General features: G+C 61.0%; 1 protein-coding gene across 2 annotated transcripts; it reads left to right on the forward strand.

Moving 5' to 3' along the window:
• Positions 1–22445, forward strand: NPDC1 (neural proliferation, differentiation and control 1). 2 transcript variants are annotated; one of them, XM_030506688.1, is made up of 9 exons: positions 1–202; positions 13724–13867; positions 19172–19279; positions 19414–19593; positions 19714–19780; positions 20170–20254; positions 20937–21016; positions 21127–21223; positions 22213–22445. In XM_030506688.1, exons 1-9 carry the CDS (start codon positions 109–111, stop codon positions 22288–22290), a joined length of 933 nt encoding a protein of 310 aa, XP_030362548.1. In that variant the 5' UTR covers positions 1–108; the 3' UTR covers positions 22291–22445. The 2 variants fall into 2 exon arrangements, with proteins under 2 accessions (XP_030362548.1, XP_030362549.1); XM_030506689.2 differs by having other exon boundaries at positions 44–202; positions 13727–13867.
• The last annotated feature ends 1576 nt before the right edge of the window (positions 22446–24021 follow it).

A 24021-nucleotide genomic window follows, 5' to 3' on the forward strand; every position in this document is an offset into this window, starting at 1 on the left:
GCGGCTCCACCCCCCAGGGGGGCGTGACCAGCCGGATGGCCCCGCCCCGGCCCCGCCCCGCCGCTCCCGCCGCTCCCGCCGCCCGCGGCCCGCACCGGCCGGTGCACGATGGTGTCTGCCCGGGGCGCTGCCCGCCGCGGAGCGCTGCTGCTGCTGCTGCTGGCCGCGCTCGGGGCCTGCGGCCCGCGCCTCGCCCGTGCCGGTGAGTGCGTGCGCGGGGCCGCCCCGTGACCCCCGTGTCCTTCCCCGCCCCCCCCCGCGGGACCGCGGGTGCTCCTATCCCCTTCCCGAGGGACCCGCGTGGCCCCTCCCGCCGCCATCCCGGTGCGGTTATTCCCCCCATCCCCATCCCCGCGAGCGCTCCGCATGCCCGGGTGCTCGGGCTTCCATCCCCCGGGTCCTTCCCCGCACCGCCCGGGCATGGGGGAGACGCTGCCGTGGGCTCGGGGCCGTTCGGCATCCCCACGGCTGGCAGCGGGGTGCGAACTGCTCTTGGGTCCCCCCTGCGCTGCCCACCCGGTGTCTGCCCCCCCCACCTCCCCCGCTCCCCCCGTTACCGGGGCCGGGCAGCGCCAACGCCATCCCCCCGCTGCTGTAGGCAGGGCCCCCCCTGGGGGCAGCTGCGCAGGGGTGACCCCGGCTGCGGTTTGAGGTGTCAGGAGGAACCCACAGATATGGGGCCCATCATAGAGCGGGGAGAGAGCGTGGGCTGGGGGAAAGGCCCTGCACCGCGGCCCTCGTGAAGCACCTGTATGGGGAAAAACCATAAAACCAGGAAAACAAACACAAACTGCGGTGGGTGCTGTGGTGTTTCAGGGGGACCGCACCGGGCCGGGGGCACCCTGTTCACCCACCTGCCAGGGTTGGGGAGCAGCAGTAGCAGCAGCAGCAGCATCACCCTGCAGGGCTGTAATGGTGACCACAGCATTTCTTGTCTCTCCTGGGGCAGAACACATGTGTGGCTTTGGTTCCCCCCCAGCAGCACCGCCTTTTCCTTCTGTTTCCTTAAGGGTTATTTTGGTTTGGTTCTGGTTTGGTTTGGGGTTTTCTTTTAGTTTTGGAGTCTATGTCAGAGCATTGCCCCTCTCGCTGGGTCTGGCACTTGACCTCTGCCACATCCCCTTGCTCTGTGCCTGCTGCTGAGATGTGCAGAGCCAGGATGGGCATAAACACCCCCCAACAACCCCAACAAGCCCTGGGGAGCCCCGGGGGGTGTGTGGCTCTCGGTGGCACTGGCAGCGGGTGCTGTGTCCCAGCCTGCGGGACGCTGTGTCTCCGGGCAGGTTCTTTCCGCCTCGCTGGCCCTCAGAGCTGGGGAGCTCCTCCTCGCTCCCAGCATTGTTTGTGGATCCCATATTGTTCTCCCTGCTCCAGCTCGCCGTCAGCTGGGGACGCTGCGATCTCACTGTGCTCCAAGGGAGGGTGAGGAGGTGCAATACGATTCTATATTTGTTTTAAATCTTCCAGTGTTTCAAATCATCCGGGTCTTTCCGTGCTGGGGGCTGGAAGCTGAGGTGGGGATGCTCCTGCGCTCTCTCTCTTCCCATGTGTCCAGGCCAGGGTGGCCTGGCTGGGGGTACCAGTGACGCAGGCTGCGGTGGGAGGAAGGAGATCCGGGTGGCTCTGATGCAGCCGCATAATCTCCGCTGCCTCTGAATTAAGGGGTTGAGGTGGGATAAGCCGGCTTGGGAGTGCTGCCACAGAGGGACCCCTCGAGGGGCTGCTCAGAGCTGGCATGGCACAGGGGGAGCAGAGTTTCCCCTTCCCCACCATTCCTACCCCATCAGCTGGGTCTGTCGGCACGAGCGGGGTTGGGATTTTCAGCTCAAGTGAAGGTGGGGATGGTTTCTTTGCGCTGTTTCCAGTCATATTGTTGTACTGCCTGGAAATGCCGACAGCAGCATCCCGTTGCTGGGAGGTTGGGATTGTGCAGCATGTGGCAGTGGGGAGCTCTGAGCTGGTTTCTCCTGGGATGGCTGGTGCACCTGGAGGAGCATCTCTGGGATGCTGGGCAGGGAAACAAGTCTCTGTCCTGTCCCCACAGCCTTCCCCCTGTGCATGGCAGGGCAGAGGAAATGTTGGCTGTTTCTTCCCATTTTATCATTCTCTTTCCTGGGTGGATGGGACAGAGTTGGGCTTTCTCTGCAAGGTGGGGGTGGAGGGACAGCTCCCACACTGGTGTGCTGGTGGAGCTGGTGTGGAGAGAGCTGGGGAAGAAGGTCCTGGACCGCCATACCCACATCCTCCTGCCTCTGTGGCTTCAGCAAAGCTTCTTCGAACGGGGGCTGGCATCTCTTCCTCCCCACTTTCTGCAGCCCACACGCCCCTGCAATAGATGCCATCTCCTGGGACACAGCAGCACATGGCACAGGGACATCCTCGTCGTGCCTGGTCCAAGCTGCAGGAAGGGCAGCAGCTGCTTTGGAGGCAGTGCAGTGATGGGGCAGTTTTGGCTGGCGCTCCTTAGTTGTGGTTTTTCCCCATGTGTCTCCATCCAGCACACCCGGCTTTGGGCACTGCCTCGCCTCCTTTTCTGGCTGCATATCCTGGAGCATTAGTGGCAGTTCTCACCCCTTCCCAAGGAATTTCATTGCCAAATCTCATCTAGTAGTATTATTATAAAAAAAAAAATCCAAATGGGCTGATGGGCAAGAACCTCTTTTGTTAATTGCCCTGAAAACCTTGGCCCAGCTGCCACAGCCAGCACTTGACATCAGAAACACCAGAGAAGCTGCTCAGCAGAAAACGAGTGGTCCTTTCCAGTCCAAGTGACCCATTTGGCCACATGTGAACCTCCAGCTCCTCGCTGCCTTTCCTCCTGGTGCTGCTCCTCAGGGATGCAGGTGGGAGCACAGATGCTGGTGCTGATACTGGCTGCCCCAGCCCTGTGGTGGTGCAGGGTCCAGAGCTGGGCATAGCAAGGTGAGAGCCATCCACTATGGGATCCTCACAGCTCTGCCTGTGGTGGATTGTCGATCTCTTGCTGTCTAATGTGCTTTGCAGTCACTGGGAGCTATGGCAGGGTCAGGGTGCAGTGGGCTGTCCCCAGGGACCATCACTGTGAACACTGGAGCTGGGGCAGCTCCAAGCCCTTCTTGGAGCATCATGATGGTGCCCAGATAGAAATGGATGGAAAGAGGCTCCCGATCTCCATGATTCCAATTCCCAATACGGACAGCATCAAGGAAGAAGAGTCTATGGAAAAGACACTGAAAATTCCTCTTCTGCTTTCACTGCAGCTTGCTGGGGACCCACAAACCCGTGTGCACCCCAGTTGTGCCCTGTGGGTGCTGGTGTGGGGAGAACTGGAACTCAGGGTGGGGACACGGTGGTCCCAGAACCTGGGAGGTGCTGGAGTTACTGGTGCAGGGTCAGGCCTTTCGCATCGGCCATCTCCCTTGCAGTTTCAGGTGTGGATTTGGGGTGTGCAGTTGATCCCGAGGGAGCAGGATCCTTGCCTAACCCCACAGCTGGGCTGCACTGCCTGGCGGGGGGTCCCTGGGGCTGCCCCCTTTCCCCAGGGACCCCTCTGTTCCCAGGGGCACCTGAGTCCTTCCCGCAGTGCAAAGGGGAAGATGAGTCTGGGACGTTTGCCTGAAACGGCTCTTCTGGGCCATGGGGGTATTAAGGATTAAATCGGCTTAGCTTTGCCGGGGGGGACACTGGGGACAGGAGGGGTGACAGCGTGATGGGGACAGGGAGGTGGATAGTGCTGGGGACTAGAGGGGTGATGAGAGTGTTGGGAATAGGAGAGGTGATGGGTACTAGGGATAAGAGGGGTGACAGTGCGGCAGCGGTGATGGGGATGTGTGATGGATGGTGTGCTGGGACAGGAGAGAGATGGGGACACTGGGGACAGGAGGGGTAATAGCATAGTGGGGGCACTGGGAACAGGAAGTTTGATGCGGGGTGCTGGGGGCAAGAGGGGTGATGGGGGTGCCAGGGACAGGAGCGGTGACAGGGTGGCTTCTCTTCAGGCGCAAGGCACTGGGGACAGGAGCTGCCATCAGTCCCATGCCTGTGTTAATCCCATAAACACAACGCCCCAGTGCTTCATCCCCATGGGGGGCTCCAGGTCTGATTCCCAATGTGTGCAGCAGGTCCCCCAGGCTGGCTGCCCCCCAATACTCCCCCAAGCCTCAGGGCACGGCCCCAGTGCTGCTGCTGCCACATCTCCCTCCTGTGTCTGGGCTTTGCTGACTGCTGCTGCTGTGGGTGAGCAGAGCAGCAAGTGGCAGCCTCAGGCCTATAATTAGTGCTCCATGAGCTAACGAGAATTGCAATGGGAAGAAACTGGCCGTGAAGTGCCTGGAGTGCGCTTTGAATTGGAGGAAGGAAACGCAGCCCGGGCAGGGCCCGGTCCCAGCCTCTTCCCATCCTGGAGCATTGGAGCCCCGTGGGCTGCCTGCCCAAACCAGTGCACCCAGGGGGTGTTGCTGGGGTCTGTTCTGCATGGATGGAGGGTGGCAAAGCTTTGCAGGAGGTTTCCTCTTTCGTAGAGGGACCTGCTCAAGTGTGTCCAGAGGAGGCCATGAGGATGCTGTGAGGGTTGGAGCAGCTCTTCTCTGGAGACAGGCTGAGAGAGCTGGGCTGGTTCAGCCTGGAGAACAGAAGGCTTCTTAAGGGGAGACCATAGAGCAGTTCCAATGCCTAAAGAGGCTACAGGAAACCTGGAGAGGGGCTTTGGACAAGGGCCTGTAGGGACAGGCCAAGGGGAATGGCTTTAACCTGCCAGAGGGGAGATTGAGATGAGCTCTTAGGCAGAAGTTCTTCCATGTGAGGGTGCTGAGGTGCTGGCACAGGCTGCCCAGAGAAGCTGTGGCTGCCCCATCCCTGGCAGTGTTCAAGGCCAGGTTGGACACAGGGGCTTGGAGCAACCTGCTCTAGTGGAAGGTGTCCCTGCCCGTGGCAGGGGGTTGGAACTGGGTGAGCTTTAAGGTCCCTTCCAACACAAACCATTCTGTGATTCTATGACCCATCACTTCTGGTGGGTGACAAGAGGTGACATGTCAGCTTGTGTGCTGGCAGGGACCCTGCTCGTTGCAGCACTGGGGTCCCCTGGGTTCTGGGCCCCTGTTCCTTTCCTACAGAAAGGAGACAGCGATAGAGGTGGGGACGGCGCCACTCCTGCTGTGCACCCAGAGCGCCCATGGGTGCTGGCTGGGCTTGGCTGGGGTCTGCAGAGGAGTACTCTGGGGATCCTGTGGCTCTCACATGCAGGAGGAACAGCTCTGCCTTTGGGAGCTCATCATCTCGCATCTGTTGGGGATTATTTCCCAGCCACCCACTAAGCCGGGTGGCCCCAGTGAGCCACAGTGATGTGACCCATCCTGCAGTATAATTCTTGGCTTCCTGGCTGGTAAGGAGAGCGTTTCCCTGAGCTGGCTGCCTCCTGCAGCAGGGATAAAGCCCAACAGAAATCTGGGTCTGGCTGTTTGGCACCATCTGCAGCCCTTTCCCACCGCCCCGGGAAGCGGCTGTACCTCCCTCAGGCCTCTGTTTCCTGGGCTCTCTGCCCATGTCCCTCAGGTCTGTTGCTGGTGTCTGAGTCAGCGCAGGCAGCCCCGGGTGCACTGATGCAGCCCCGGCTCTTCAGCCTGCCTCTGCCCTGCATATGTGCCAGGACATGGGCTGCCTGCCAGGGGGTCCCCAAGCTGCTGGAAAGCCATGAAGATCAGTCCGTATAGCCCCTGGCACCTCCTGATGGTGTCTGTGTCCCCAAACCCCCATTTCAGGCTGATGGGCCGATGGGAGCACCAAGGCTGTGGGGTGGATGATGGGGGCAGGATGGGGACCCTCAACCCCATATGGAGCTCCCTGTGCCGCTGCTGCCACCTCTGAGCTGCCTGAGAGTGTTCGATCAGCAAAACCCTATCGGTGCATCTTCACCAAGGGCTGCAGAATGTCTGTGGCAGCGTGGGACGCAGCAAGGAGTGGGAGGGCTCTGGCTTTGCCAAAGAGCATCTGGCCCCGCGGGCGCAGCGGTGCCTCGTGGGAGCTGCTGCTCTGGAGGTGCGTTTCCAGCCAGGCAGTGGGAGCGTGGTTGGACACCATGGCCGAGCTGTGCCAGTGCAGCCGCACTGGCCCTTGGCCTGGCAGCGCCTTGGGGGCTTGGCTGGAGGTGGGCAGCTGTGGGTCTGCAGGGACAGCTCGCTGGTGGTTGTGGCTCACCAGGCAGCAGATGGGGCTCTGTGGGTGCTGCCCTGCCTGTTGGTCAGTGCTGGTAGGGAGACATGGACCCTTGAGGCTGCTCGTGGCTTCAGATGGGTCCATGCTCAGAGCAGAGCTGCAAAACTCCCTGCACCACAGGGCATGTGTGGCGTGACGGTGGTGCCAGCGCTGCCCATCCCCTGCCTGCTGGCACCACACTGCGCTGCCCATTGCGGTGTCTCAGAGCACTGCAGGGGTGCTGGAGGGGTCCCCATTGCCAGCGGAGCCATGGTGCTGTGCACCCAGCATCGCACGCTGCTCTCCTGCCTGCGGCGCTGCTTTGAACCGTGGCCTGAGCACGGTGTTTTGCCCATCACACAGTGCCAAACTTCAGAGCCAGTGACAGGAGAACTAAAAACCCCAGCCCCTGCCCCATGAGTTCTGGGCACAGGCACGGCCCTTTGGTATTTGCTTGAGCAAAACCTGATTAGCAAGACCTGAGTAACAAAACTGGGTGATTTGACCTGCAAAGAACAGTGAGGTGCTTTTGGCATGGGGTGGCTTTGGGGACAGTCTGGGATCCCTGGTACCGGTGGATGCACATCCAGCAGAGCTGGGGCTGGCAGTGCGGAGTCAGTGGCAGGTTTGGGGGGCAGCACCAGGGAAATGACAAAGAGCATCTGGAATCTCTTTTTATTTATTTTTTATTATTATTTCTTCTTCTCTTCCTGAATATCTGAAGCAAAGAACTTGTGGCTGGAGCAGCCCTGGCACTGCAGGATGGGGAGGCAGCATGTCACCCCAGGCAGCCTGGAGCTGCCCTGAGCAGCTCAAGGGGGCAGTGAGCCAGGGCCAGAGCCGGCAGTGCCTGGGAATGGCTGGGATGGGGACCAGAGTGTCTCACCGGCTTGGTGCCCTCCTCACCTGCCACAGGCAAGGGAGCTGCATCCTGGCCCTGCCTGGTCCCTGATGGCGGCTGGGGCTGTGGTTTGCCAGAGCTGTTTCCATCCATCCGGGTGGCATCTCCCCATCCTGCAGCCCCCATCCTCGCCTGGTGTGCCAGGTGGGTCCCAGGCAGGACCAGCTGAGGGGTTTGAGGGGTTTGAGGATCAATGACACAAAATACGGCTACCTCAGCCTGGCAGGGGGAGGCTGCCTCGTGCTTCTCGGGAGTGCAGCAGCAAATTGAGGTTCTGGGGCTGCTTGTAGAGGGGCTCTGTAATAATGCCAGAGGTCAGGGAGGTGAAGTGTTTGGGGTTGCCAAGGGTCGGGTGTTCTCCCACCTCTGGGGTAGCCTGGCTCAGCCTCTCCTGTCCCTCCATTTCCCCCTTGGCATTGAACGTGGAGGGGGACCAGGCTCTGGGAGCCCACTGCGATGGCCTCAGGCTGCAGCAAGTAGCTGCCCTTGGCATGGCTCCCGTCTCCTCTGCCATGCAGCCCCGATGCTCCCACAGGACCTCATCCACTCTACACTTGCCCCATCTCCTCCCGGCACTGGGGGCACACCATAGCCAGCAGCCCTGCCTGCAGCAGTGGCACTGACCTGGGTGACTGCCCATGGTGGCACTTCTATCACTCCTGGGTAGGGACACTGCTGACAGGACCATCCCCTTGGTGGGAGCAGGGTACAGCCAGACAGGGGGGATGCTGCCGTGGGGTCTGTGTGGAGATACCCATGTACCCCTGCCTGTGGTGCAGGGCTGCTGGCGCTGTCCCTTGGCTGTGACACAAGCCACACTGGGGACGTCTCTGCTGTCGCTCTTTATCAGCTGGATAAAGCCCAGCTGAACCGGAAAAGCTGGAAGCTGGTACGTGAGTCCCAGTGGCCTCAGGGACGGGAAGCGCAATGGCACGTGGCCTTTGCTTGGACAAACCTGCCCAAGCACAAAGCAAACAAGTGCTTTGCACTGCCAAATGCTCTCCTGAGGGCCGGCGTGCGCCGCTGCTACGGGGGGGGGGCATGCCTTGTCCCTCTGTCCCCAGGAGCGCTGTGACGTGGCTGCGTCCCCTGCTCCCCATGTGCCGGGGTTGGAGTGTGTGGGAGCTGCCTCCGTGCAGGAGGGGTCTCCATCCTCTGCTGCACTGACGGGGCAGGAGCACGGCAGTGATGTGACGTGAGTGGTGGCAGCAGTGCGGGGCTCCCATGGGGCTGCTGGCGTTGGCAGAGCCGTGCTGGGACCGTAGTGCCATGGCTGTGCCCATGGTGCATGTGGGCAGCAGGAGCAGTGCCAGGGTTGGGGCGCCCCTGGGTGACCGGCAGCATCCAGACCCACTTTTGCTGTGGCTCCTCCAGGCTGTGTCCTTGGGCATGTGCGGAGCTGGGGCATGTGGGTGTCTCTGCCCCTTGTTCCTGCCTGATGCTGGGCAGGAGCCCCTGCCCCAGGGAGGCTGCGGGCAGAGGGAAGCAAGACCTCGGGGGCTGGGGTGTGGTGTGGGGCAGCACATCCATCTGCCCATCTGCCTGCCCTGCCTGCCCCTCTGACTGCCCCTCTGCCTGCCTGCCCTGCCTGCCCCTCTGACTGCCCCTCTGCCTGCCTGCCCTGCCTGCCCCTCTGACTGCCCCTCTGCCTGCCTGCCCTGCCTGCCCCTGTGCCTGCCTGCCCTCCTGCCCTGCCTGAGGCTGTCTCCAGCCATTCAGAGCCAGGAGCGATTTGCAGAGCTGTGAGCGCCCCAGCCAGTGCCAGCTCACAGCAGAGGCGGTGGGAGGGCAGGCCGGGGGCAGGCAGGGGTCTGGCAGGGTGCAGGCAGGTCCCACAGCAGGTTTCACATTACCTGGCTGGAGGAGCAATGATCTTGGTGTGGAGCTGGCGCTCGCTGCACCACTGCAGGGCCCAGGCTGCTGCCCCTGCCAGGGACTGGCTGTGCCCTCGGCCATAGTCAGCCCTCGACTGCAGCCCTGTGCCAGCACATGGAGGCTCAGATGGGAACAGAGACCTGCACCCCTGCTCCCTGGGCACCTTAACACCCCCCACTGCCTGTGGTGGCCCCGTGCCCCAGCTCAGTGGCCAAACCACCCCAGGGGCTATGTCCTGGTGCCCATCGGGCTCTGCCAGCTCATGCTGCTGGCACCGGGTACATCCTCCGGGCGTTGGCGCTGCACCGCGTAAGCGGCAGCACTGATAGAATCATAGAATCATAGAATAATTAGGGTTGGAAAGGACCTTAAGATCATCTAGTTCCAACCCCCCTGCCATGGGCAGGGACACCTCACACTAAACCGGGTCACCCAAGACTCCATCCAGCCTGGCCTTGAAAACTGCCAGGGATGGAGCATTCACAACTTCTTTGGGCAACCCACTCCAGTGCCTCACCACCCTCACAGGAAAGAACTTCCTTATAGCTAACCCAAACTTCCCCTGTTTAAGTTTGAACCCATGAATAACTTTATCTCCCCATCGGCGGCAGTGACACAGGAGGGGCAGGCCCGGCCTTCCAGGGTATATTCCCCAGCTGGTTTGTCTTTTCTCCTCACTGGTGAGCTCTGACAGGGGTGTTGAACTGCTTTGCCCGGGCTGTGCCCACAGCAGCTCCATGCCCTGCCTGGCCGTGGCCAGCCCCTCTCCCAGAGGGGGTCCTTGGTGCCAGGAGGTTGTGCTGAGCTCCCCCCCCCCGATAACCTGACTGGGGTGTGTGTGCCACGTTGGAGCCCGCACACACGCATTTCCTCCTGTGCCAGGGCTGTTCCTGCTCGCCAGCTCCTGCTCACTTGCTGTTTGTGTTCCGTGTCTCACCCACCCACTGACCTTGGGCTCAGCTCCTGCCTCCGTCCTGCCTGCAGGCACCCACCCTGCCTGCTGTGCTGGGGGCTTGTCCCAGCACAGAGCCCAGGTTAATAGGTCGCCTCTAGTGGCGCTGGCCTTAGTTTGCTGGAGGTTTGCATCCACAGCAGTGGGACGGATCATCCCCCTCCTCCAGACCCCCCAGCACATCTGGGCAGCAGTGTCCTGGCTGAGCCATGGCCAGTGCTGCCTTCAGACTCCAGTTACTGCATGTTCCTCTCGTTTCGCCTTACAGCTGGGTTGCACTGTCCTGCAGGTGGGTCTGTGTTGCCCTACTGTGTCTGTGTCCCTGTCCCCTGTCCACCCATGGCCAAGTTCTCCCTCCTGCCCCACAGCAGCAATGCTGGGCTGCACTGGTGCCAAGCAGGGGACATGGGGAAATGGGGGTATCCCAAATTCTCTCAGACTCAACAGTAGCCCTACAGGAGCAGAGGCAAGATGGGGAGGCTGCCGCCTGCAAAGTGGCCCTGGCACAGTATGTGCTGGTGTTTGGGCATGTAGCGACAGGACATGGGGAATGCCACAGGGGAGATTGAGATGAGCTCTGAGGCAGAAGCTCTTCCCTGTGAGGGTGCTGAGGCGCTGGCACAGGGTGCCCAGAGAAGCTGTGGCTGCCCCGTCCCTGGCAGTGTTCAAGGCCAGGTTGGACACAGGGGCTTGGAGCAACCTGCTCTAGTGGAAGGTGTCCCTGCCTGTGGCAGGGGATTGGAACTGGATGAGTTTTAAGGTCCCTTCCAACACAAACCATTCCATGATTCTACAGGTGGGCAGCGTGGCCATGGCACAGGGTGGAAATGGGACCCATGTGCTGTGCCACCACCTTGGGATGGGTGTGTGCGAACAGGGACCCATGGCCAGGATGCTGTGCCAGGGCTAGGGAAGCCAAGGGGTGGCGGGGAGGGTCAGGTACATGCTGGAACAGGAGCAGGACCCCACCATGTGCCTGCTGGAGCGCTGGCAGGGTGGCACCAGCCTCCTGGGCATGTGTGGGGCAGGAGGGCCAGTGAAGTTGGGGGGTGGCAGTGGTTGGGGTTGGCGATGCCCCTGTGACAGTGCTTGTCGTGAGCACACAGCATGGCCAGAGAGTTTTGGCGTGGGCTCAGAGAGTGGCAAAACCACTGTGAGACCACCCCCCCGCAGGGTGCCCACACTGCAGTAGCTGCTCACCAACCACCAGCTGATTACACACGGGGAGCTCTATCAGCTCCGTGCTGCCTGTCTCACTGCTAATGCCAGGCTGTGACAGCTGGGCAAGCACAGCTCGTTCCTCAGAGATAACAACCTTGCTGTGTGCCAGGCTGGCTTTATTTAAGCGTTGCTGGGCTCTGGTCGGGGCTGCCCTGCCTGGGTCCTGCAGGGTACTCCAGTGCCAGGGGTCCCATACCGGGGTGGCTTCACCACAGCAGGGAACAGCTTTTGGCAGCACCTGCTTTGGGGGGACATGTTTCCACAAGCCCATGTCACAGGTAGGGGGGCTCCACTGTCCCACCCAGTGCCCCACAGGAATGTGGCATGTCCCCACACTGGGCCTGCACAGGGCAGAACCTCCTCCTGCCCCGAGCGTGTTTTGTGATGGTTGAACAAAGCGGCCTTGAGCGCAAGCCTGGGGCAGGTGCTCTGGTCGAGTCCAATTGCTGTGTCTGAACACCTGATTCTTTTCCCATTCTGCTCTAGTTCTCCCCCAGCTGCCAGGCTGAGCCCAGCTCCATCCCTGGGAGACAAACCCAGCCCCAGGGAATCCTCTCCAGGCTGCTGAACCTGTTGTGGGCTCAGCCAGCCCCGAGTGCAGCTGATGGGAAAACCCTGCCCGCAGAAGAACCACTGCAGCAAAGGCAGCCCTGCTCCTTGCCACTGCCATTCACACTGGCACTGAATGAAGTGTCCCATGGGGTGGAGTGGGGAGGGGTCTGGGTGCAGCCTGGGGTCATTGGTAGTGGTTGCACCCTACAGTGAGCAGTTTAATGGTGAAATAGCGCTGTGCAAAGGAGGATTTCTTGTGGGTGGCATCTCATGTGTTGCTTTGGGGTGGCATCCTGCTCGGTACCTACACCCTTGCTGGGGAAGTAGAGCTGTTTCAGTGGTCATAGAATCATAGAATCCCAGACTGGTTTGTGTTGGAAGGGGCCTTAAAGCTCATCCAGTTCCAACACCCTGTCACACGAAGGGACACCTTCTGCTAGAACTAGGTTGCTCCAAGCCCCTGTGTCCAACCTGGCCTTGAACACTGCCAGGGATGGGGCAGCCACAGCTTCTCTGGACAACCTGTGCCAGCACCTCAGCACCCTCACAGGGAAGAACTTCTCCCTAATGTGTAGTCCTGGTGGCTCCATCCCATGCTGGCACACTCCACCGTGCCATGCCTGGTGTGCTGCTTGTGTGCTGTGGGGACACATTTGCTTGGGGAGTCCCCAGTGTTGACATGCCCCTTCTCACGAGCTGCTCGGTATGGTGCTGCACCAGAGCTGCCCCGGGGCTTCCCCCTGGGCACAGGGACAGGCAGACGGTGTCTGTGTGGGCAGGTGAGGGCTGACGGTGCAGGTGCCAGGAGCGTGGGATGGGGCTGGAGCCGTGACTCATCTCCAGGTCTGGCCCCGCTCCCGGTGGGGGCCCTGGTGCACTCCTGCCTGTGGGAAAGCTGTGGGCATAGCCACCCCTGGAGGAGAGCAGCAGGGCGGGGAGCTGTGCCTCCATCGAGCCGTGCTCAGCACAGGGCGGTACCCAGCTCGCACTGACACCAGCCTGGCAGTGAGGGACATCTGCACTCTTGCCGTGGCAGTGTGACTGTCCCCAGCAGCTCCCGCTGCCATCAAAAGCCAGGACCCAGAATGTCCCTATAGCCCCGGGTGGTAGCTCTGCGCTGGTCCTGTGATCGCTGTCCTGGCCAGCTGTGGTTTCTCTCTCCATCTCTGCACAGGGTTTGCCACCATCACCCAGTCTCAGGACTCAGCTTTGCATAGGACCTGGGGACTTTGTGTCCCCCAGAAGGTCCTGCTTTACCTACCCCAAGAGGGGTAAAGAACCAGGGCTGCTCCTGGCCATGGCAGCACTGCCACCATGTGCTGGGTCCGGATGGGGTCACAGCATGGGGGTTCCTGCCTGTCCCCAGGTAGTGGACGATTCCCAGAGTGTGACACAGAAAGAAGATCCCTAATGATGCTTCAGGAGAGGTTTGGGCTGCAGTGTGTCACCAGGCGAGGTTTGAGTCCCATTAGTTCTTCTGTCATGATGCTAAAGGGGTGGAAACTGAAGCTGCTGCTCCCAGTGGTGACCTGTCACAGCCATGCTGAGGCTTTGGGGTGGGGGGGGTTGTTTGAAGGCTACCACACACACATCAGTTTGTGTTGGCTGTATTTCAGCTGCCATCCTGCTCTGTGTGGTGCAGGCAGGGGCTGGAGACTTGCCACTGCCAGTTCTGCACACTTGGGCTGTCCTGCAGCACCCTGGGGCTTGGGGCATCCCATGGAATAGTGGCACCCTGGAGCCTGGGGTCCCATGTGGGAGGATAGGCACTGTGTGCTCGTCCTTGCCTTGCACAGGTCATAAAATCATAGAATATCTCAAGTTGGAAGGGGCCCATAAAGATCACCAGGTCCAGCTCCCAGCTCATTAGCGCCTGTGCTTAATTTCACTCCGTTATGGCTTTGTGAAGGTAAAGGCAGCCGAGGGACACTTCTGGTGAAGCACATCCACACCCCCTATGTGTGATGCAGTGGGAGCTGTCTGGGGCGCTGGGTCCCACACCAAAGGGCCATGGACAGACCCTCCTCCTCACCTGTTGTCTCCTGTTCCCACAGCAGCAGCGTGTCCCCGGAGCCTGGACTGTGCTCTGCAGCGCCGGGAGTTCTGCCCGCCGGGCTCGGGAGCCTGTGGCCCCTGCCTGGCCTCCTTCCAGGAGGATGAGCACGGGCGATGTGTCCAGAAGCAGCTCCCCACCAGTGGTAGGTGAACCCCCCCTGCCCTGCCTGCAGACCTGCCCCCAAACCTGCCCCACGCCTGGCCCGCAGCTGTGCAGCTCCAGGAGATTCCCATGCCCCAGGGTCCCACTCCCCATCCTCTGGCTTCTCTCCACGGCAGCCGTGTCCCTGTGGGGAGGGCAGGTCTGCTCCCTCTCACCCCAAGCACCAACTGTGGGTGGTTTTGCGGCTGTTGGGGAGCACACGGACCCGACTCTGCTCCTTGTCTGTCCTGCATCCACACCAGTGACCACACATGCTGCTGGGCCCTGCCAGCACTGAGGAGTGCCCAGAGCCCAGGGCCTCTGGGGTCTGCCTGGCTGCTCTGCAGGAGCAGGGAACCAGCTTCAGTACACGGAGCTGTGGCTTGTGCAGACACCCTCTGGCCTCACCTATCCTGGGGCTGAGCCGGGTGTTTGGGATTTCAGTTCCTGGTTCCCATTGGTTTGAGATGTTGGGCTGTGGTTTAGGGATGCAATCTCCTCCTCTGATGATGCCCAGCATCCATGGTGGGAGGGTTGGAGCCAGCAGCACTGGGTGGGAGCCCTGCCTGACTGTGCAGGAGGCACCGGGGGCTGCTCCGGGTGTGATTCCCCTGCTCTGTTCCCATGGGAGCTGAGGGGCTGTAGCAGTGGGCAGAGATGGGCAGAGCATCCCTGGGCAGCAGCAGCCTGTGGTTGCCGGTGGCACCTGCACAAGGGTCTTCCACCCGCTGCTGCCGTGCCTTGAGGAGCTCCCGGTGCAGCCATGGCACCTGCACCTGGCTCAGCCACACAGCTGGCACAGGGATGAGAGAGGGGTGGCCCAGGGAATGAGAGGGGATGGCACAGGGAATGAAAGAGGGGGTGGCACAGAGATGAGGCAGGGAATAGCACAGGGAATGAGAGAGGGGTTGACACAGGGAGTGAGAGGGGTTGACACAAAGATGAGAGAGGGAATGGCAGAGGGATGGGGTCCGGGCTTGGCATTTGGCAGCGAGCAGGGCTGATGCACCTTGCCACAGGCTCCACATCAACAGGTACCGAATGGCTTTAGTAGTTGTTTGTGCTTTGTTTTTTAGTGTGAAGTCTTTGAGAGCAAATTCTCTTCTTGGAAGAGCTGCTCATGCGCCGGCATCTCCATAGCAACCCTGCTCTGTGCTGGCTTAGGCAGGGAGATGCAGCCACAGTAGCATTCTCGCCCAGCTTTGGCAGAGATGTGGGACCACGGTGGCATCCTCTGCCATCTGCTATGGGACCACGGCAGTGTCCTCCCCCAGCTTTATCAGGGAGATGTGCGGTAGCATCCTCTGAGAGGCTGCTGGGAGGATGGATGGAGCCCATCCCAGGGTCTCTCCCAGCCCCATCCTGTTGTCTCAAGCAACTCCACCAGCTTTTGGCAACAAAAGTCAGGGGGTAAGAAAGGGGGACCCCTCGCAAATCCTCTATTTTAGCAGGCAGGGGATGCCCAGCTCCTTTTGGCAGGGAGGCACCAATTTATCCCACGGGTGCTTTTGCGTCCTACAGGTACCTCAGTCTGGCAGCAGCAATAGCTGTGTTTGGGGGGGTGCAATGCAAACACGGGGGGGCTGCCATGGCTCAAGGATGCAGAACCCTTTAAAGGGGCTGCCTACACTGCCCATGCTACCACGCAGCGTGGGCAGCCCCTTTAAAGGGTTCTGCGTCCTTGAGCTGTTTGCAACTGGCAGTGACGCCGATCCCGGGATCCCAGCAGCCGCCACCGTCATCCTTGTGATTGGTTGTGGCTCCTGGCAGGAGCGTGGGCAGGAGCCAGGGCTCCTCTCCCTCATCATACCCTTACAGACAGGCACCAAGAGCAGCTTTTTGGGGTGACAAGCAGCGGTTTTGGGGTCTCAGAAGGGCGATGCATGTGAGCGGCATGTTCCTGCCATTGGTGACAGCGTGCATGGGTGTCTCGGCGTACCCAGCGCAGCACTGGCACAGAGGTGAGATGGGATGCACGGGACCTCACGGTGCGGAGCATCTTGTTGCCTGCACCTCGCTGGTGCTGCCTGTGCAGGAGTCTGAGCCCCTCAGACCCTGACGGGACTAGATTTGAATGTGCTGTGATGGGTTTGCATGGTGTGGTTTGGGTGGTGGGTCCCGTCCCTGCTCCTGCTTGACCCAGCCAGCACTGGGAGACGGCTGAGCGCTCCAGGCTGTGGGAAGCGCTTTGGGAAGAGGAGGAAAAGGGGGTCCTGGCTTATGGCCCTGGGGATTTCCCCCTTCCCGCCTGCTGTGCTGCCAGCAGCCAGGAGGACATAAGCTGTCCTCAGGCAGGATTATAGAAATCAGTGGATTTGTAGGAATTTTGTGCCCTCCTGTGGAGACTGTCGGCATCAGGTCTCCTCTGCCCAGGGCAGAAGCCACACATGTCCCTTCTTGCACCCTGCTGTCCCCAAACCGATCTCGGTAACTCTCCAGACCCCCGTGTGTGTCCCAGCCTTGAGCTCTGGAGACGCTGGGTATGGGGGAAGGCCCGGGGAAGACCCTGGGCTGGATACTGTGTGCAGGCAGGCGATGAGACCTACCATGAGAGGGCACCAGTGCCCTGTGTAAGCCATGTGTGCACCCTGCATGCCCCCCCTGTACCCTCCATGCCCTGTGCATGCCTTGTGCATGCCCAGCCTGCACCTTCCATGCCCTGTGCATTCCTTCCAGCCTGCACCCTCCATGCCCTGTGCATTCCTTGCATGCACCCTGTGCCTGCCAGCATGCCCAATGCACTGCAGTGGGGATGAGGGACTCCTCTTGAGGAATCTGGGATCTGTTCCTTGGGGAGCAGCCCTGGGCCAGCATCTCAACACTGTGTTTCACCCCTGCGGTGCCCAGCAGGAACCGGCTGTTGGTGCCAGGGCAGCTTCTGCCTCACAGATGCAGGGGGTGGCAGATGTGGCATCAGCAGGGGAAGTCTTCTTGGCCGACCACAACAAGGGTGTGAGGGTTTAGTCCTTGAGAGGGAACTTGGTGATGAAGCTGTTGATGTGGGTGAGCAGCATGGCCCAGGCACTGCCGACACTGGAAACAGCCAACAGCACAGCTGCCCTGGCTTTCCTTGTGCTGCTTGGTACAGCAGGAGGCTCAGAATGACCTGGGAGCTGCTCTTGCTCGTTTTCCAGCTTTAGTTTTCCTTTTCCAGCCATGTCACATTCATCCTTCTGAAGGATCTGCCGTTGAAGGCCAAGTGGTGCCGGAGCAGGGCTGAGCCTTGTGCCCAGTCCTCAGGCCTGATGTTGACACATATGTACATGGGCAGGGCTGTCCCCTAGCTCCTGTGGGAATGGGGACTGGCCTTTCCCTTAGCGCAGTGGGGAGCTACAGCCAGGCTGTCCCCACGGAGCACAGGGCTATAACCCCCATCCCATGCCAGATCCCTGCCCATCGGTAGAGCCTGTCCTTGTGCTGGCACCTTGGCACCAGGACACTCAGCTGCTGGGCACAGCACTGGTGGCACAGCCCAAACCTGGCACTGTGTGCCCATGGTGCTGCTTTGCAAACTGCTTTGGGGTGGAATTAACAGGGTGCAAAGAGCTGGGGGTGCTTCAGCTCCTGACAAGGGTGGGGGCTGGGGGCAGTTCAGGGAACAGGGGACAGTGGCTCTTCGTGCACTTGTTTAAAGCAAAGTGTCCCCTTCTAAACTGTTCTTGGCTTGAGTGGCTCTGAGTCATAAGGTGGCTGAGTGGCCTTTGTGCCCGGCTCCCAAGGGAAGTGGGGTTTATTTCCAAACATTGGGAGTGAGGCGGGATTCCCGAGGAGCTGTAATTGTTATAAACTTGAATCATCCTGGAACTGAGCTGCCGGTATCACCTCGCCTTTGTATGGCTTGATCTCCCCTCAGGGCTTCCCGCTGGGGACTGCCTGAATGTGCAGTGGCATAGGGAGCAGGTATGGGGACAGGGACGTCTCCTGCCTTTGAAGCTGAGTTTAATCCTTTTAAAAGCAGAGTGGAAAGATCAGAGTTTGGCTCTGCTCAGCAGCCCTGGGGACAGCAGCTCCACTCCTACTCTGCACTGTCCCACTCTGGATGGGCACCATCCAGGCTGGGATATGGGTCCCGCCCATGTCCCGTGCCACAGGAGCACACAGAGCTTGGTGGAACTCTGGTGTGCACCGTGCTGGGGCATGGGCTGGGGCAGCCAGCCATGGAATGCCCAGCCAGCTCCACGGTGGTCCTCACTGCATGGGGCACCTCGACCCCTTCCCTAGAGGGGCCACATCCTACCAGGCGCTGAGCAGAAACCAGCCCCTCAGCTGGATTGAGGGATCCCACCAGCTCCTGGGCAACCTTGGATGAGCTGTGCGCTGGGGTGGCTCCAGCCCTCCAAACATACAGGAGAATGTGGGGTCTCAGCTCTGGGGAGACCCCCACTGCACTCCTGATCCAGCTCTGGGGCAACAGCACAAGAGGGACATGGAGCTGTTGGAGCGAGTCCAGAGGAGGCCACGGAGCTGCTGCGAGGGCTGGAGCAGCTCTGCTCTGGAGCCAGGCTGAGAGAGCTGGGCTGGGGCAGCCTGGAGAAGAGAAGGCTCCTTAAGGGGAGGCCTTAGAGCAGCTCCAGTGCCTGAAGGGGCTCCAGGAAACCTGGAGAGGGGCTTTGGACAAGGGCCTGTAGGGACAGGGCAAGGGGGAATGGCTTTAACCTGACAGAGGGGAGATTGAGATGAGCTCTGAGGCAGAAGCTCTTCCCTGTGAGGGTGCTGAGGCGCTGGCGCAGGGTGCCCAGAGAAGCTGTGGCTGCCCCATCCCCGGCAGTGTTCAAGGCCAGGTTGGACACAGGGGCTTGGAGCAACCTGCTCTAGCGGAAGGTGTCCCTGCCCGTGGCAGGGGGTTGGAACTGAAGGAGATTTAAGGTCCCTTCAACACAAACCAGGCTGGGATTCTGGGGTTCTAGAAAAAACAGTCCCCTCCCTGCTCTTGGAACAGCCCCGCTGCGATTCACCCTGCCAGACCCACCCCTCACGCCAGAGCGGGGCAGCTCTCCTGGTGTCTCCCCTGGTCCAGCCCATGTCCCTCCTTGCTCAGGACCACTGTATGTCCCCCAGGTGCAGGGGCACGGGGCAGGCCCTGTGCAGTGGTGGAATGAAAAGCATCCCAAAAGCATTGAGGACACGTGCAGATCCCAGGTCTCAGCTTTGGTTGTGCTGGAGGGCTCCATCCAAGTGTGCTTGGACTCCAAACCACCTGCCTTTGCTGGATGCGAACCCCTTCCCAAAGGGTGCTGGGTGTCCTGGGGCTGGGAGCACAGCACATCCCGGGGTGCCCAGCTCACGCTACTCTCTCCCGGCGCAGGGCGGACGTCCCTTTCCAGCTTGGAGAAGGAAATCGATTTCCTGGCAGACGTGCTGGCCAGGCAGGAGGCTCCTCGCTCCCACTTGCTGAGGGATGGCAAGCTCAGGTGTAAGTATCTGCTCCCACCACTCTCTGCAGTGGTGCTAAGGACCCCATGGCAGCCAGGCCCTACACTCCAGGCTGCTTTGCCCTCCAGAGCTGCCTGGGCGCTGCTCTGCTCAACCCTTTGCTTTCTCCTGCAGCCACCCCGGTCCCTGCCAGCAGCAGACAGCGTGTGGCCAGTGGGCTGAGACTGGGGCTGCTGCAGCGGGGTCCCACTGGCAGCGAGGCAGCCACCACCCTCCCCACCTCCACCACCGCCACCATCCAGAAGTACCCTGTGGAGGCGTCCCCCATCCCTTCCAGTGACGACGTGGTACTCGGTGAGACCTCGGGGACATGCAGCTCATGGGAAGGGGTTTCCCGTCCCCATGGGGAAGGGTGGGTTGGTGGCTCCATGCTGCCATGCTCACCCGTCCCTTTGTGTCCTCTCCACCCTGCAGGGCTGATCGTGGTGTGCACACTGGCCGGGTTCTCGGCGCTGGTTGTGGCTGGGGTGTGCTGGTGCAGGTGAGCTGGGGGCTGCCCAGGCCCTCTGTGTCCTTGTGCCCAGGGGAGCTTGTTCCTGAGCTTCCCAGGCAGGGGGGGTGGGCTGGAGGAGAGACAATAGCTGCCCTGCAGGTACAGTCAGGGCTGGAGGACACCAGTGGGACCTCCCTGTGCCAGGCACAGGCTCCTGGGAGCTGACAGCACCTAGACTGGGCATCACTGTGGTGCTGGGTGCTGACAGTCCATGCCCAGAGGGATGGACGTGGCTATGCCTGGGGGTGCCACCAGTCATGGGTGCCATTGCCGGGAACAGGGGTGTGGGTGGGGGGACTGAGCCCCTAGAGGTCCCTGGCTCCCATATAGAGTCATCGGCTGCGGTAGCTCCTGAGTGCTCTCCTCTGCCCTGGCAGGCTACAGAAGGAGGTCAAGCTGGCACAGAAAGTGGACTACTCGGCACAGCGAGCGGCCAGCCCCCTGCCCTATGACAAGATCTCGGTAAGGCTTATGCCCAGCAAGACTGGGGCAGTGATTGTCCCCCTGTACTGGGCACTGGTGAGGCCACACCTCGAATCCTGTGTTCAGTTCTGGGCCTCTCACTACAAGAGAGACATTGAGGTGCTGCAGCGGGGCCAGAGAAGGGCACTGGAGCTGGTGCAGGGCCTGGAGCACAAGTGTGATGAGGAACAGCTGAGGAACGTAGAGGGGTTTAGTGTGGAGAAGAGAAGGCTCAGGGGGGACCTTATCGCTCTCTACAACTGCCTGACAGGAGGATGGAGCCAGGAGGGGGCTGGTCTCTGCTCCCAAGGAACAAGGGATGGGACAAGAGGAAAAGGCCTCAAGCTGCACCAGGGGAGGTTTGGATGGAGATGAGGAACAATTCCTTCCCCAGAGGGTGCTCAGGCACTGGAACAGGCTGCCCAGGGCAGTGCTGGAGTCACCGTCCCTGGAAGCGTTCACACACCGTGTAGCCGAGGCCCTCAGTGCCATGGGTTAGTGGTGGCCTTGGCAGTGCTGGGGAATGGTTGGACTTGATGATCTCAAGGGTCTTTTCCAACCTGGTTGATTCTGTTTGGTGCTCAGGCCAAGTGTGTGCTCTGCTTGAGGGGCTTCCAACATGTCGGGGAGCTGGGGCTCCTGCAGCCCAGCCTCCATGGCGCTGTCTTTGCTCTCTCTGCAGCCCGGGGACAAGACGCTGGCTCAGAGCGCCCAGATGTACCACTACCAGCACCAAAAGCAGCAGATGCTCTCCATGGAGAAGTAAGCAGCCCAGAAGCAGACAGCAGCCACTGGTCCATGCCTGGCCATTAACTGAGGTGCCAATAATCATCCCCCTGGGCTTCACCCCCTCTCTGATCCTTTCCCCCCAGGCATAAAGAGGAGCCCAAGCTGCCAGACTCAGCATCATCCGACGAGGAGAATGAGGATGGAGACTTCACTGTGTATGAGTGCCCTGGGCTGGCCCCGGTACGGTGTGTGCAGGGTGGTGGGGATGGACCCTGTGCATGCAGGGTGAGATCCAACCTGGGGACCCATGGGTTGGGATCCATGCCTGGGATGTTCAGTTCCTCATGAGGAACTGTTTCAACATGTCCTTCATCAAACCCTGGTATGGTCCAACCCACGCTTCTCCCATGTCCCCTGGCCAGGTCATAGAATCATAGAATAGTTAGGGTTGGAAAGGATCTTAAGGTCATCAAGTTCCAACCCCCACTGGAGCTCTCCAAGTGCCCTGGCATGGGGCTTTTCCCTGGGGAATGCTGCCGCATAGTCCCAGGAGCAGGGAGTTGGGACAGCCCTTGGCAGACCCATGACCAGGGACATGGTCACCTCGGACTCCTAGGCACTGGGACCATGGGGCTCATCCTGGTGCCTTCCCAGCACCTGGACCGGGGACCTAAGACCCCTCAAAGCCGGGGGGGGGGGATACGGAGGGGGGACGCTGGCAGGGGACCCCGGGGAAGGGCAGCTCCTAACAGCCCTGGGTACAAAGAGCACAAAGAGACCCGAAAGGAGCCTTTCACATGGTAATGGTTGCAGAGCCCGGCCATCAGGACCCAGATTGAGGGTCATCATTAGGTCTTTACAGGCCCATTAAAGGGCACTTGATGGCAGGCAGGCAGTCTGGGCAAGGAACCCCATTCCTGGGGTCCTGTCCTGGGGTCCCCAGCCAGGCTGTGGGGTCCCGCCCCACCCAGACCCGATGGGTTTTACACACCATCACCCCATCCCAGCAACCCCGGCCGCTCCTGGCGGGGAGACAGCACCTTTCAAGGGTTGACAGTGGCGTCCTGGTGTGAGTCACCCCAGCCTAGCCCAGCCCCAGATGAGGTACCTCCATCGTCCCTACTGGGCTGGGGTTCAAACTCAAGCTCCTGGGGATGGGGCAGCTCAGCCCTGGCTGGTGTCTGACCTCCTGCCTTTTCCTTCCCACCCTGCTCCCTCCGCCGCTGCAGACCGGAGAAATGGAAGTGAGGAACCCGCTGTTTGACGACTCCTCCTTACACCCCTCCAACCCTAAGTCGCACCAGTAACACCCCTCTGACCCGAGCTCACTACAGACTGTGTGCCCGACGTCACACCGATGGGCACCTGCAGCCGGGTGAAGGGGCTCTGCCAGACTGTTCGACGCCTGCCCAATAAACACCCACTAACAGCTATGGGAGGGGGGGATCGCCCCCGTTTCCAGCGTCCTTGTCCTCTTTGCTGCTGTGACCCTGCTGTGACCGCGTCCCTGCCTTGTCCTTGGCTCGCTGCTCTCGGGGATGCACCAGCCCCATGGTGGGGGGGCCTCTGCCTTGGCACAGAAACTGGGGGGCGGGGGTGGAGCTGCAGCGCTGTCTCTTTGCGTTTGGCTTCGAGACTGCGGCTGCTGCCCTGGCTGCTGCTGGGCTGATGCGAGAGCAGCTGGGAAAGGGATGGAGAGAGGGTCGGGGGGCGGGAGAGGGGGCAGTGGAGGTCTGCAGGGAAGGTGTCACTGCTGCCAGCTTCCCAGAGCCCCTCTCACAGGGATGGAGACTTTCCGTGGGGTGGGTGGCATCGCTAAACGTTCCTGTGCCAGGTCTGTCCCCTACTCCCCAGCCCGGGCAGCCCGTGGCAGCAGAGTCCTGCTCCAGGAGCCGGGGCAGGCGCTGGCTTTGCTCCCCAAGATGCACCATCAGATGCTGCCCTGTGCCATGTTCACCCAGGAGCAGAGGCTCTGCCCCGGCCCCTGCGCTGGCTCCATCCCCTTCCAGGGGTGCTGGTGCTTGGGGATCTGCGGCGCAGGCAATCCCGGTGCCTGTAGCCTGGGAACAATGCCGGGCTGTGCTGGCAGAGGATTCCCTCGCAGCAGCCCTGGCTGCCAGCCAGGCTCTCTGGGCCTCTGTGATGCGAAAGCTCAGAGAAAGGGTTGAGGGGTTTGGTTTTAAGCCTGTGTAGCCATGGGGGAGGAAGGAGCGAGGTTGGCGGGGGCTCGGGTAGCTGCGAGGGGTAGCTGAGGCACATGGGTTTGCTGTGCTGGTCTCTGCCCTGCGGAGCCTGGCTCTGTGCTCTCTGGGCATCCCTCCATGGCAGGGGACAGTCTCTGCTGCTCTGTCCTAGGCATCTTCCAGGCTCCAGAGACCCCTGCACTCCTCCACTGCCTGTGTGTGTGTCTGGGCTCACCAGCCCCCACTGGCAAGTCCTTGCTCAGAGCCCAGTGCTGTTGCCCAAAGCCTTGCTGGTACATTGGCCATGACCAGCGTAAGGATGGGCTTCGAGTTGCTTTTCACAGACGTGGCTTCATATCCAGCCCCTGGTGTGGACTGTCGCAGCCGCAGGTAGCCTGTTGCATGCAGGTGGTGTCTTGCAGGGGGTGTCCTCTCTCACGCTCAGGAGCCATTGCACACGTGGGCAGCGTGGGTAGCGGGGGCCGTGGTGGTTGGGCTGTGCTGTTGACCAGTGGTGCTGCGGGACTAAGGCTGCCAGCAGAGCCAGTCACCGCACAGCCCCTTCCCCTGCACGCTGCTCCTGGTCCATGGGCTGCTGCTCCCCATGCCCTTGTTGTTGTATGACTGTAGTTCTTTTCACAGGAGATTTTATTAAACGACCATGTTTGAGACCCATGCGAGTGTGTGGTGTGGGGGCAGCTCCCTGCTCAGGGTGCTCCTCTCGGGAGTGGGGTGGGATGGGGGAGACAGAGAGAGAGGATGCTGGGGTCCCCCATCCCAAAACCTCCCTGGGGAATAGTGAGCACAGCCATCCTGCCTCTGTCCCCAAACCCTTCCCAAGGGATTTTTCCCAGA

Source organism: Strigops habroptila, chromosome 15 (genome assembly GCF_004027225.2).
Source record: "Strigops habroptila isolate Jane chromosome 15, bStrHab1.2.pri, whole genome shotgun sequence".
Taxonomy (NCBI): Eukaryota; Metazoa; Chordata; class Aves; order Psittaciformes; family Psittacidae; genus Strigops; species Strigops habroptila.